This window comes from Chiloscyllium plagiosum, unplaced genomic scaffold, assembly GCF_037043375.1.
Source record: "Chiloscyllium plagiosum isolate Xiang-an unplaced genomic scaffold, Cpla_swu_hap1 HiC_scaffold_22, whole genome shotgun sequence".
NCBI lineage: Eukaryota > Metazoa > Chordata > Chondrichthyes > Orectolobiformes > Hemiscylliidae > Chiloscyllium > Chiloscyllium plagiosum.
Window position 1 is genome coordinate 2,894,508 of NW_028270160.1, and position 15,463 is coordinate 2,909,970.

Sequence of the window (15,463 nt, forward strand, 5' to 3'; positions counted from 1 at the left end):
CTTATTTTTGGCCAAAAGATCTGGAACTTTCCAAATACTGCATATAAAAGTCGACCCTAGTTCTTCACAGATAACAGATCAACATTTGTGAGTTAAGGTATTATCTTGTATATAAATGTTACAATGATGAAATGAATTTCTTTTTTCATGCTCATGTGTTTTGATGTACAATTCACACAAATTTGGTGCGAATGTTTAAGACACATCAGGTCAAAGTGAGATGACAACCTCCCAGTAGCATTCGTGGAATACAGTCATATTACAGTGATTTTTTTTTTCTTTATTCGTTTAGAGATCAAATTGGCTTCTGCTAATGAAACATTATTTTGGACTATGACATAACTTTCAGCCCCTCAAAAGAAGTATCCATGTAATAGGCTACCCCATGCTTTTAATCTTAAAAAGTAATCTAAAAAAATTGACTTTTACATGAGTATGTACAGTAAATAAAATCATAAATTCTACACCCACCTCAAGGAGAATATTTGATGGTTGGATAGTCAATCTTACACTTGGAGGAGTGACTAACCCTTAAATGGTAAGAAGTAAGATTATATCTAGAAAATGTCAGGGGTTAAAATGGATAGAATATAGCACTGTACAAACATTGAACTGAGTGCACATCAGAATGTAGTACCATTCCATTCAATTCACCAACTACTCCACTTGTCCACAATGTAGAACAGTTTACAATCAGAGACTCACAGGGTCGTATATCTTGGAAACAGACCCTTCAGTCCAACTCATACAGACCAATCAGATATCCTAAAATTAACCTAGTGCCATTTGCCAGCATTTGGTCCATATCCCTTCCTATTCATATACCCATCCAGATGCTTTTAAATGTCATAATTGTACCCCCTTCACCACTTCCTCTGGCAGCTCATTCCATACACGGGACCACCCTCTGTGTGAAAACATTGCCCCTTAGTTCCTTTTTAAATCTTTCCCCTCTCACCTTAAATCTATGCCCTCTAATTTTGGACTTCCCCCACCTAGAAGAAAAGACCTTATCTATTCACCCTATCGAAGCCCCTCATGATTTTATAAACCTTTATAAGGTCATCCCTCAGCCTCTGATGCTCCAGGGAAATAGCCCCAGCCTATTCAACTTTTCCCTATAGCCCAAACTCTTCAACACCTTTGTACGTCTTTTCCATACTCTTTCAAGTTTCACAACATCCTTCCTTTCGTAGGGAGACCAGAACAGCACGCAGTATTCCAAAAGTCGCCTCACTAAAGTCCTGTACAGCCGCAAAATGACCTCCCCAACTCTTTTACTCAATGCACTGACCAATAACGCCAAGCATACCAAATGCCTTCTTTACTGTCCTGTCTACCTGCGACTCCACTTTCAAGGAACTATGAACCTGCACTCCAAGGGTTAAACAGTTACTCATTAGGATTGATTGTAATTTCTGGTGTTGATCGAAAACAACCACTAGCAGAGTAGCCTCCCACACTCAATATCCTTTCAATTGAGCCTAAATAGGCTGATTCATTCCCAACCATTTTCCATCACAAAATTAAACTCAGTGCTAATAATATATACATTCAATTTTGTTCATTTCTCATACCATATTCTCTCAAATTGTTAATTTAGTTTTGCAATCAGGTTTAAATTAAGGCTGATACTTCATGTATTTAAAATACCCGATACAGGCAAGAATAAAACCACTTTCAATGTTGATAATGAATTTTAGTTTGAGAGAAGTGAAAGTAGCAAATCAGAGACTCTCAAAAAGTACTGCTGTGGAACTCAAATAGAGTTGAAATGGAAGCCCCTCTACGAGGAAACTTCGCCTCATTTTTATAGAGACAAATGTTGACAAAACCCAACTCTGGGTTTCTGGAAAAATTCTAGAATTTCCTGGAAAGTGAAGGCTGGATTTAAAGTTTAGACTTGGAAGAGGGGAATCTTTTACCAAATGTTTACTAAAAGCACTTAAGCAGTTTTACAGCTACCTGTACCTTCACTACAAAATGTTTGCGCATTGAGCAATCTTAAAGAATATGAATAGAGTTATTTCAAAGGGAAAGAATGATGCAGTCACCATTAAAAGATCATTCATACATCAGGCTATTTTTCATCAAATTAAGAAATCCAAAAGAGATTGAATGGCAATCACTTTGTTAACTACCAGGACAGAATTCAAACTCTGAGCAGCCTAACTGAAGGAAAATCTCTTTCTTCCGTAGTCATATTGGTACTGATTAAAATATAAGTCCAAACTCATGTTTGAACAAAATAATCAACACGTAAATACCAATAATAAGCAATGAAATTAAAGTCATACTCAGAGATAGAAAATGATTTCTAAAAAAGTGAAGGAAAACTCCAAGAAAAAATGTTTGCATGTCATATGAACATAAGAACTAGGAGCAGGAGCAGGCAATTCAGTCCTTGAGCCTGTTCTGCCATTTGATACAATCACAGCTGATCTCACCTCAGCGCCACTTTCCTGCATGTTTTCCATAATCCTTCAATCATTACTAATTAAAAATCTGTATATCTCCTCCTTAAATTTACCCAATGTTCCAACATCCACCTTGGTCTGGTGTACTGAATTCCACAGGTTCATGACCCTTTGAGAGAAATAATTTTTCTCAATTCTATTTTGGGGTAAGGTGTAGCAGATTTAAAACAATGATCTCTTGTTCTGGATTGCACACTTGAAGAAACATCCTCTCCATGTCCGCTATGTCAATTCCCGCTTAATCTTAATTACTTTACATTTTAAGTATCTCAATTAAATCTGCTCTTATTCTTCTAAACTCTAGAGAGCATAAGCTTACTCTGCTCAATCTCTCTTCATAAGACAAATCCCTCATTTCTGGAAACAATCTAATGAACTCCTCTGAATTGCCTCCAATGCAACTACATCTCTTCTCAAGTAAAGGCACCAAAATAACTGCAGCAACACTTCCCTACTTTTATACTCTATTCCTTTAGCAATAAATATCAGAATTCAATTAGCCTTCCTCATTCCCTGTGGTACCTGCATACTAGTTTTCTGTGATTCATGCACAATGACACCCAGATCCTTATGCACCAAAAGGTATGCTGAACTACCAACCAGAAAAAGATCCATTTAACTTGACTCTCTGCTTTCTGGTAGTTAGACAATCCTCTGACTGAGCGAACCCCATGTGATCTTCTCTTGTCAAATGCCTTCTGGAAGTCCAGATACACTATATGCAAAGGACCCCAATTAGCTACCTTGCTTGTTACATATAGTCATAGGCACAGACTCATACAGCATAGAAACAGACCTTTTGATCCAACTAGTCCACGCTGACCATATTCCCAAACCAAACTAGTCCCATTTGCCTGTGTTTAGCCCATATCCCTCCAAACATTTCCTATTCATTACTTATCCAAATGTCTTTTAATTGTTCTAATTGTACCCACATCCATCACTTCCTTTGGTAGTGTGTTTGTGCTGTTAACTGTTTAATTTTATCCAAATGTTTTATAAATTTAGATACAAAATCTTTAAGTTGTTTTTTTTCTCAAATTTCCCAACTCTTGTACAATTCCTTGGGGTAATGCGACGTTCACACATTCTGTCCCTTCCTTTTATCTTCAGGTAACAATCAGTCTCATCATTAAGGTACACTGATACTTTCTCCTTTAATTTTGAATTTTTAAAATTTTCCATTCAACTGAACTCTTCCCCCAGTATTTAGTATAAGGCCCTAATTACACCTTAGTTAGCAATTCACCAGAACTCTGGTTCCAGCAATAATTCAGATGGAGACTGTTCCATCAGAATAACTCCCTTCTTCAGAATTGATGCCAACGTCCCATGAATTCAAACCCATTTCTCCCAAACACCCATTTCTGCCACTCATTTATCTCTTTAATCTAATTGGCTGTGTAGCTCAGAACTGAGGTAGTAATCCAGAGATTATCACCTTTTGGTTCTGAGCCTTAATTTAGCACCTACCTACTCATCCCCTCAGCAGAACCTCTTGCCTCATTCTACCATATCCTCGGTACCTATGTGGACTCATGATAACTAGATCTTTCCCTTCCCATTCCAAGTTTCTCTTGGATTCCAAACCTAGGTGTGTTATTCTGAATGGTGGCACCAGACAGTCAATGTAGCTTTTGGGACTCTTGACCTTGGCCACAGAGCAATGCCTTAATGTTTTGGCCTCAACCACTTTCTGTGAAAGAGAATTCCAAAGTCTCACCATCCTGTGAGTAAAAAAAATTCCCATCTTAGTCCACAATGGTCTATCTCCATATTCTTAGACTGTGACCCCTAGTTTTGGACTTCCTGGCGTTCAGGAACATTTCTCCTGCATGAACTCTGTCTAGTCCTGTTAGAGTTTCATAGATTTCTAAGGGATCCCCCTCACTCTTCTCAACTCTGTGAATATCGTCCTAACCAAACTAGTCTCTCAATAGACAATAGGTGCAGGATTAGGCCATTCTGCCCTTCGAGCCTGCACCACCATTCAATATGATCATGGCTGATCATCCTTAATCAGTATCCTGTTCCTGCCTTACTTCCATAACCCTTGATTCCACTCTCCTTGAGAGCTCTATCCAACTCTTTCTTAAATGAACCCAGAGACTGGGCCTCCACTGCCCTCTGGGGCAGAGCATTCCACACAGCTACCACTCTCTGGGTGAAGAAGTTTCGCCTCATCTCTGTCCTAAATGGTCTACCCCATATTTTTAAAGCAGTGTCCTCTGGTTCGGCATTCACCCATCAGCGGAAACATGTTTCTTGCCTCCAGAGTATCCAATCCTTTAATAATCTTATGTGTCTCAATCAGATCCCCTCTCAGTCTTCTAAACTCAAGGGTATACAAGCCCAGTCACTCCAGTCTTTCAGTGTAAGGTAATCCTGTCATTCCAGGAATTGACCTCGTAAACCTACACTGCACTCCCTCAATAGCCGGAATGTCTTTCCTCAAATTTGGAGACCAGAACTGCACACAGTACTCCAGGTGTGGTCTCACCAGGGCCCTGTACAGCTGCAGAAGAACCTCTTTGCTTCTATACTCAATCCATCTTGTTATGAAGGCCAGCATGCTATTAGCCTTCTTCACTACCTGCTGTACTTGCATGCTTACCTTCATTGACTGGTGTACAAGAACACCCAGATCTCTTTGTACTACCCTTTTACCGAAATTGATTCCATTTAGGTAGTAAACTGCCTTCCTGTTCTTGCCACCAAAGTGGATAACCATACATTTATCCACATTAAACTGCATCTGCCATGCATCTGACCACTCACCTAACCTGTCCAGGTCACCCTGTAATCTCCTAACATCCTCCTCACATTTCACCCTGCCACCCAGCTTAGTATCATCAGCAAATTTGCTAATATTATTACTAATACCATCTTCTTTATCATTAACATATATTGTAAAAAGCTGCGGTCCCAGCACTGATCCCTGTGGTACCCCACTGGTCACTGCCTGCCATTCTAAAATGGAGCTGTTTATCACTACTCTTTGTTTCCTATCAGCCAACCAACTTTCAATCCAAGTTAGTACCTTACCCCCAATACCATGTGCCCTAATTGTGCTCACTAACCTCCTGTGTGGGACTTTATCAAAAGCTTTCTGAAAGTACAGGTACACTACATCTACTGGATCTCCCTCGTCCATCTTCAGAGTTACATCCTCAAAAAATTCCAGAAGATTAGTCAAGCATGATTGCCCCTTCATAAATCCATGCTGACTCTGACCTATCCTGTTACTACTATCCAGATGTGTCATAATTTCATCCTTTATAATCGACTCCAGCATCTTTCCCACCACTGAGGTCAGACTAACTGGTCTATAATTTCCTGTTTTCTCTCTCCCACCTTTCTTAAAAAGTGGTACAACATTAGCCACCCTCCAATCCGCAGGAACTGATCCCGAATGTATCGAAGTCTGGAAAATAATCACCAACGCATCCATGATTTCTCGAGCCGCCTCCTTCAGTACCCTGGGATGTAGACCATCAGGCCCTGGGGACTTATCAACCTTCAGACCTAACAGTCTCTCCAACACCAATTCCTGACAAATATGAATTCCCTTAAGTTCAGGTCCTTCAGCCACTGTTACCTCAGGGAGATTGCTTGTGTCTTCCCCAGTGAACACAGATCTGAAGTACCAATTCAATTCTTCTGCCATTTCTTTGTTCCCTGTAATATATTCCCCTGTTTCTGTCTTCAAGGGCCCAATTTTAGTCTTAACCATTTTTTTGCCTTTCACATACCTAAAAAAGCTTTTACTATCCTCCTTTATATTTTTGGCCAGTTTACCTTCGTACCTCATTTTTTCTCTGCATATTTCCTTCTTAGTAATCCTCTTTTCTTTAAAAGCTCCCCAGTCCTCCGTTTTCCCACTTATCTTTGCTATGCTATACTTTTTCTCTTTTAACTTTATATGTTCCTTAACTTCCCTCATCAGCCACGGCCACCCATGCCTCTTCCTAGGATCTTTCTTCCTTTTTGGAATGAACTGATCCTGCACCTTCTGCATTATACACAGAAATATCCGCCATTGTTCCTCCACTGTCATCCCTGCTAAGGTATTGCACCATTGAACTTTGGCCAGCTCCTCCCTCATAGCTCCATAGTTCCCTATATTCAACAGAAATATTGTCACTTCTGATTGTACCCTCTCCCTCTCAAATTGCAGATTGAAGCTTATTGTATTATGGTCACTACATCCCAATGGCTCTTTCACTTCGAGGTCCCTGATCAATTCTGGTTCATTGCACAATACCAGATCCAGAATTGCCTTCTCCCTGGTAGGCTCCAGCACCAGCTGCTCTAAAGAATCCATCTCGGAGGCACTCCACAAAGTCACTTTCTTGAAGTCCAATACCATCCTGATTCTCCAAGTCTACCTGCATGTTGAAATCCCCCCTAACAACTGTAGTAACATCTTTGCGACAGGCAAATTTCAGCTCCTGATTCAACTTACATCCGACATCCAGACTACTGTTTGGGGGTCTGTAGATAACTCCCAAGAGGGTCTTTTTACCCTTAGAATTTCTCAGCTCTATCTACAGTGCCTCTACATCCCCTGATTCTAGGTCCCCCCGCGCAAGGGACTGAATATCATCCCTTACCAACATGGCCACGCCACCCCCTCTGCCCGTCAGTCTGTCCTTACGATAGCACGTGTAGCCTTGAATATTCATTTCACAGGCCCTATCCATTTGAAGCCACGTCTCAGTTATCCCCACAATATCCCCATGAATATCTCTTTTCATATATCAGTCCTGTCAAGCCAGGAATTAGTCTGGTTCCTCTTCAATCTTGGAATTCTTGGTGCTGATATTGAACTACCATCAACAAAAAGAAAAAAAAAACCATCATATCTGGGGGGGGGGGTTTCAAACATATTGAAATAAAATGTTACCATTATGTTGTTTAAATCAACCCACACCATAAAGCATCAGTGAAACAAAATGGTGAAAAAAGTAAGTTTTCTGCGGGCAACATGTCTGCCAGAATACTACAATATTCTACTTGCATTAATTCATGTCCACTGTTCTAAACTTTTATTGATGAATTGTTTTGGTAATGTAAAAAACAGTTCTGGAATTATGTCACCATTCAGGTTTTTTTCCCCAACTTGATATGAGCTCACTTACAATGGCTCAGTAACCTGACACCTTAGCAACAACACCACATGACCCAATGACAGTTCAGTACTTAGGGGAAAAGAAGCCAACCAATATTCTGCACACCGATTTTCTGCTTAAAGTAGGTCAGACATCGACTTACATTTTGCAAAAACATTGCTTTCTCCATCAGGGAAACTAAAAGCTATTATCAATCTTAAACCAATTTCAAACTTACTACCTTTACTTTTTATAAAAGTTAGATTTTGGGAATCAAATCTTATTTAAAAACTTATGTCCAATTTAATAAGCATGTGAAAATAAAATTTATACGACCATTACCAGTTTACATAATTGAGTAACAGTTCTCATGCAAGTGACTTACCGGTTCTTTTCTAATTCATTGTGTGTAGATCTGCAAGACAGAAATTTAGCAGTTATTCTGAAAGCTTTTTAAAAAAAACACCTCTGTCAGAATCATTAAGAAATAAACTTGTCATACTTGAACTTAAGTAAGCTATGATTCTTTTTTTGATCTTCCAATACCCTTCCTTCATCTGCTGAAGATGTTGACTCGTGTATGCTACTTGCTCTTTAGTATCTTAATCAAGTGGCAATCCTTTAAACTAAACTTGAGTGTCAGTATGCTACTCAAATCATTTGAGATGTCACAGCCAAGCTTGATGTTGTCTTCATTTAACATTCACACATACAGAATTCCCAGCAAGATCCAATGGACCGCAATCACAAGCAGGAATACTGGTTGTTTTTTGTTCTGTGACTAAACCCAAAAACACAATTGCCAAACGGGCTGCCAGAACAGGGATCAACAAACTCAACACAGCACAATAACTGAGTCTAGGATCTATCTATTCGAAATTTATGAAACTTATTTGATTAGATTTTTTAAATGTCATTGCTTCTTAACAGAAAAAAACTTTAAAACACCAAGAAATCTGAATTCCAAAGGCCATCCATCATCCATAGGAGAGAACCAGCATTTCTAAACTACAGGAGGACTATAGCCAATAAAATCAAAAGTACATTAAAATCATCCTTGCATTTGATGCACATGGCAAGTCTTCAATGATAACAGAAGAAGTGAGTTGGGATGAAAGGGGGTGCTGCATTTTCAGGATGACAATCTGTAACTAGCAGTGTATCACAGGGATCAGTGCTGGGGTCACAATTATTTACAATATATATTAATGACTTGAATGTGAATGCACTAAGTTTATAGATGGCACATGGGAGAGTTGGGGGGAGGAGAGACAGAGACAGGCTACAAGACAGTATGGATGGGGGAGCAAGGGCAGGGTAGGCAGGGAGGCTATAAAGGACAAAAACAGTGATAAACCTGTCAACAAAGAAATAAATAGCTTACTGGGAAACAGGAAAACATTAAAGCACTGAAATCTCTAACTTAAGGCCGCACATGTTCAGGAACTACTATAAAGGGATAGGATATAGTAGATGCTCTTGCAATGAACACTTTGTCAATAGTTACAAATTTATATTTGAAATGTAGTGAAAATATTAGCAACTATTAGTTAAAATGTTCCAGCTGTGTATATGATAAAAATGCATTAGCTGTGACCACACCAGTCTGCAGGTGGTTAGTGTGATGTCTTTTTAAGCGCAAGGTGAAATGTATTCATTACATTAGAAAAAAAGACCTTTGTTAAGTTATGCCTGTTTGTTTTGTACTAATTTAGATACTGTGTATCTAGGAAATTAATGTTTTCCTTATCTGTTATGATTTTAGGTTTTAAAAAAAAATTTTAGGTTTAAATTGAGGATCTTGATTAATTCTGTCTCTAGGGTGTAGGTTTGCTTGCTGAGCTGTAGGTTTGACATCCAGACGTTTCATTACCTGGCTAGGTATCATCATCAGCGACCTCCAAGTGAAGTGAAACTGTTGTCTCCTGCTTTCTATTTATATCTTTCTCCTGGATGGGGTTCCTGGGGTTTGTGGTGATGTCATATCCTGTTCATTTTCTGAGGGGTTGATAGATGGTATCTAGATCTATGTGTTTGTTTATGGCGTTGTGGTTGGAGTGCCAGGCCTCTAGGAATTCTCTGGCATGTCTGCTTAGCCTGTCCCAGGATAGATGTGTTGTCCCAGTCGAAATGGTGGGTTTTTTTCTCCATGTGTAGGGCTACGAGGGAGAGAGGGTCGTGTCTTTTTGTGGCTAGCTGGTGTTTGCGTATCCTGGTGGCTAACTTTCTTCCTGTTTGTCCTATGTAGTGTTTGTGGCAATCCTTGCATGGAATTTTGTAGACGACGTTAGTTTTGTCTATGGGTTGTACTGGGTCTTTTAAGTTTGTTAGTTTTTGTTTGAGAGTGTTGGTGGGTTTGTGTAGCTCAACCTGAGCTACAAACCTTCACAAACCTTGCAATTCTGTCTCTGTATAAATCCACATATGTCAATACAAATACAAAAATATTGATATTAAATGAGTACATCACTGAATAAAAGAGTTAGTGAGAATGAAAAAGACCACGAAAACAAAAACCTTGACACACAAAAATTAAAAAGTAGCCTCCAAGAAAATCTCAAGAAAAGCCCACAGAAAAAACAAAATTATTTTGTGCCTCGCACAATAATAGTCATGTGTGATTTTAATTTCTATGTAGATTGGATTAATCAGATTAGCAAACAGCGTGGAAAATAAATCCATAAAATGTGTGCTTGGATCAATTTCTTAAAGGAAAATATTCTAAAGTCTACCAGGGAGCATGCTATCCTAGATCTGGTAATGAACAATGAGACAGGATTGACCAATAACCTTATGGTAAATGAGCCTCGAGGTGAGAACAATCATACCTTGAAAAATGTCCATATTACAGAGGTGGTGTTGCACGACATTTTAAAGTGCTTAAAGGTGGATAAATCCCTGGGACCTGATCAGGTGTACCCGAGGACTTTGTGGGAAGCTAGGTAAGTGATTGCTGGGCCCCTTGCTGAGACATTGGTATCATTGATGGCCACAGGTGAGGCATCGGAAGACTGGAAGTTGGCTGATGCAATGCCATTATTTTAGAAAGGTGATAAGGAAAAGCCATGGAAATACAAACAAGTGAGCCTGACATCAGTGGTGGGCAATTTGTTGGAGGGAATCCTGAGGGACAGAATTTACATGTATTTGGAAAGGCAAGGACTAATTAGGGACAATCAACATGGCTTTGTGTGTGGTAAATTGTGTCTCACTAACTTAATTGAGTTTTTTCAAGAAATAACAAGGAGGATTGATGATGGCAGAGTAGTGGACATGATCTGCATGGACTTCAGTAAGGTGTTCGACAAGGTTCCGCATGGTAGACTGGTTAGATCACATGGAATACAGGGAGAACTAGTCATTTGGATACAGAACTGGCTCGAAAGTAGGAGACAGAGTGTGGTGATAGAGGGTTGCTTTTCAGATGGGAGGCCTGTGACTAGTGGTGTGTCACGAGGATTAGTGACGAGTCCACTACTTTTTGACATTTACATAAATGATTTGGATGTGAACATAGGAGGTATGGTTAATAAGTTATCATATAATACCAAAGTTGGTGGAGTGGTGGACAGCCAAGAAGGCTGCCTCAGTGTACAATGGGACCTTGATTAGATGAATAAGTGGGCCAAGGACTGGCAGATAGAGTTTAATTTATATAAATGTGAGGTGCTGCATTTTGGAAAAACAAATCAGGTCAGGACTTATACACTTATTGGTAAGGTCCTGGGAGTGTTGCTGAACAAAGAGACCTTAGAGTGCAGGTTCACAGTTCCTTGAAAGTAGAGGCCCAGATAGTGAAGAAGGTGATAGGTATGCTTGTCTTTATTGGTCAGTGCATTGAGTATAGGAGTTGGGAGGTCATGTTGCAGCTGTACAGAACATTGGTTAGGCACTTTTGGAATACTGTGCTCAATTCTGGTCTCCCTGCCATAAGAAGGATTTTGTGAAACTTGAAAGGGTTCAGAAAAGATTTACAAGGATGTTGCCAAGGTTTGAGCTATAGGGAGAAGCTGAACAGGCTGGGGCTATTTTCCCCGAGAGCATCAGAGGTTGAGGGGTGACCTTATAAAAGTTTATAAAATCATAAGGGGCATGGATAGGTCTATTCCACAGGATAGGGGTGTCCAAAAATAGGGGGCATATGTTTAAGGTGAGAGGGAAAAGATTTAGGAGGAATCCAAGGGGCATTTTTTTTTCACATGGAGGGTGGTGCACATATGGAATAAGCTGTCAGAGGAGGTGGTGCAAGCTGGTAAATTACGACATTTAAAAGGCAACTGGATGGGTATATGAATAGGAAGGGTTTAGAGGGATACTGGCCAAATGCTAGCAAATGGGACGAGATTAATTTAGGATATCTGGTTGGCATAAATGAGTTGGACTGAAGGGTCTGTTTCCATGCTGTGCAGCTCTGTGACTCTATAACATGGTAGAATTTCACGTTTAATTTGAAGGGGAGAAATTAGGTTTTTAAAAAGACTGAAGTTAAGTATTGGGGTATCAAGGCAGAATTGAACTGGGAAACATGGGTAAATAGTAGGAAAGTAGAGATGCCATCATGGACCTTTAATAATTCAGCAAAGATTTATTCCAACAAAAAAAGAAAATCTCGATGAGAAGGATATATCATTTGTAATTGAATAAGGAAACCAAGGACAGTACCAAATTGAAAGAAACACTGTACAAATATGAAAAGATTAATTGGTCAAATCTGGAGTGATGGTGTAATAGTGCTGTTACTGGACTAGAAATCAAGTGGCCCTGATGGCATGCGTTTAACTCTCACCAAGTCAGCTGATGGAATTCAAGTTCAATTAATTAATGTAAATCTGAAACTGAAAGTTAGCCTCAGTACTGGTGCCAGAATGAGACCAGTTTCACTAATCATGGTAAAAACAAACCCAATTAGTTCACTAATGCCCTTTAGACAAGGAAATCTGCAATCCTTACCTGATCTGGCAAATCCAGGGCCAAATCATGTGGATCATTAGGTGCTCACTGAAATAGTGAGCCTCTTAGTTCAAGGACAATTTTAAGGATGGTCAATGAACATTGGACTTAACAGAGATTGCCACATCCCATGAAAGTATTTAAAATAAAGAATCAGCAAAGAATAAGGAAAAAAGGAAAAAAGTGTTCAGTACAAACAGAAGCTAGTTAGAATCATAAAAACAGATAATATTTGAGTTTCTACAAATGCTTAAACAGGAAGAAAGTAAATGAAGCTAGTGTTGGTCCTTTAGAGAGAGAGAGAGACTGAGGAATTGAGAATGAAAAACAAGGTACCGATAGAGATACTGAACAGATATTTTGTGTCTGTCTTCATGGTAGAAGGCATAGAAAACTCCCCAAAGATGTTACTGAAAAACGACACAGCTTTTTGTCTAAATTTCATCAGGACCATTTTCAGGAAAACCATGTAGAGTGTACAGTCTATCTCAGATTGCTCTGAAGGGCAAGATATTATAAAACTGTAAGCATCAGGTGAAGCCAAGTGTTTATACTGATACGATGTGATAGTAAGACAAACGGTGTTTATCACTTACAGCATGCTGCCATCAAACTAAAGAGACTTTCTGCTTTTTGCACAAATGAGTAATGTGGTGTATGAATTTCAACACCAGGTTAGCAGATCATATATTCCAAAAGATACATATTAAATGTATCAAATTAGTACTCCAGAGACCCAGGTTAATGCTCTCGGGAAACTTGCCTGAATCCCAACACAGCAGATACAGTCATACATCAATGCTGAAATTTAAATTCAAGAAATAATTCTGGAATAAGTAAAAGAAAACTAGTCTAATGGCAACGATGAGATCATTGTCAAATGTCATAAAAACTCATCTGGTTCACTAATGTCCTTTTGGGGAAAGAATACCTACTTTCTCATCTGGTCTGGTCTACAAGTGACTCCTGATCACAGTAACCTGATTGACTCTAATTGCCCTTTGAAACTGACTAGCAAGCCACTCTTTTCTTAGGGATGGGTGACAAAAGCTGCAAAAGAATGTTTCTGTAGCTATTCAAAACTGATGAAGTACTGACTATGCCTTACCAGGCCATGTTTGCAAAACTCAAAAGCCAATGTTAGGTGTGATTTTACAATTGGATTATTTATTAACAACCAAATTGAGATTGACAGTCAGGCTCATAGTTTCGAGCATTTGGGAAGGAAATATGTTAATAGATGTGATCCAGTCCCTTGCAGACAGAAAGAACATGTGCACACATTGCATCTGCTGTAGCTAAACAAAATAAGTGAGAGTCATTCTCTGATTCAGTCCTCAGGGCAAATGCCTTAACAAGTCAGAGTCAATCTGCCTCATTTGAATCTAAACAAAATTGGCAGTTAACTGTCAGTGATCTAACTGGTGCATTTCCATGGCAATGCCTCTACCAATCAGCACTCCCTTCTGACACAGTATAAACATGGTGTTCCCTTTTACATTGGTCAGGGTAATTCACAAGAATACCAATGCAAGCTAAAAAAAAGCTTCAAAGTGTGTCCTTTTTTCCAGCAACACTTGTGTTCCGTACTACTAAACAACTAGATTTTCAAGTATCTTTGAGAATAGAGGTACCGAAAACAACTATCATTAACCGGGAAAAGGAGCTGGAAAACCTATTAGATGCTGATCAGTCTCCAGGATCAGATGGACCTTCAGATCTTAAAAGACCCTAAAGATAGTTGAGGTATTGATTTCAAATTCCTGAGATTCTGGATGGTCTCAGTGATTGGAAAATAACTAATGTAAAATATTCCTCAAGGAGGAAGACCAAAAACAATAAACTATAAGCTAGCGTGCCTAATAACTATCACAGAAAAATTGTTAGAACCCATTATTTGGGTTAGTGCAGAATACTGAGAAAATCAAGATATGGTCAGCAAAATCAAATAGCTTTATGAAAGGGAAATTTTATTTGAATTAATTTATTAGTTTTGGTGTTTGTAACAAGTAAGGTGGGTAAAGAGGAACTCACAGATGTGGGTGGTTTGATGTCCAAAAGGCATTTTATAACGTGCTACATCAAAGTTTAGGACACAGTATAAGATATATATTAGCACAAATAAAGGATTAGTTGGCTAATAGGAAACATTGTGGGGGGGGGGGCGTGGTGGTGCTGATGGCTGCAATTTGTTGGAATGAACAGAGGGAATTAGCAAAAGGGTATAGACAGATTAACGGAGCAGGCAAAAGTTTTGGCTGATACAATATATGAGGTGAGAACTTTCGTAAGAATAGAAAAGCAGTATACAATTCAAATGGAGAAAGATGGCAGAATTTGGTGGTAAGGGTGATTTGGTACATGAATCACAAAGTTGAAATGCAGGTGCAGCGAGTGATTACAAAAGAAAAATGGTATTTACTGAAAGAGGAATGGAACTTAAAAGTAGGGATGTTCTACTGCAGCTACAGATATGTGCCTTCATTGGGAATTGTGTACAGTTTTGCTTTGCATAATTGAACAAGGATGTAAATGCATTAGAATCAGTTCAATTAGGGCTCACTTGACTCAATCCTGGAATGAGGGACTTACCTTATGAAGATAGGTTCAGCAGATCGAGCAAATACTAATTAAAGATTGGAAGAATGAAAGGTGGTCGTTTCAAAACATACAAGATCCCAAGAGGATTTAGAAAGGTGAATACTAAGAGGTTGTTTCATCTTGTGGGGAACCTCAAATTAGGGGACACAGTGATGAATAAGAGATCTCCCTTTTAAGACAGATGAGAAAAAACTTTTCTTGTTTCTAAGTCCGATATTCCTATGTACTTTGACCAGCTGCCATGGTGGAATGTGAACTTATTTCCCTAAGAATTAACCTGAGGTCCTGAATTACTGACCCTATGGCATTATCATTGCACCACCA

At 39.1% G+C, this 15,463-nt stretch overlaps 1 protein-coding gene across 3 annotated transcripts in view; it reads right to left on the reverse strand.

Annotated features, from left to right (window-relative positions):
• mxi1 (max interactor 1, dimerization protein) overlaps window positions 1-15,463 on the reverse strand; it is a 95,166-nt gene that overhangs the window by 66,255 nt on the left and 13,448 nt on the right. For all 3 annotated transcript variants that reach the window (XM_043713105.2, XM_087998712.1, XM_043713106.2), the window contains exon 3: window positions 7,974-8,003. In XM_043713105.2, the coding sequence (XP_043569040.2) occupies window positions 7,974-8,003 (30 nt within the window). The remainder of the gene's footprint in view (window positions 1-7,973; window positions 8,004-15,463) is intronic.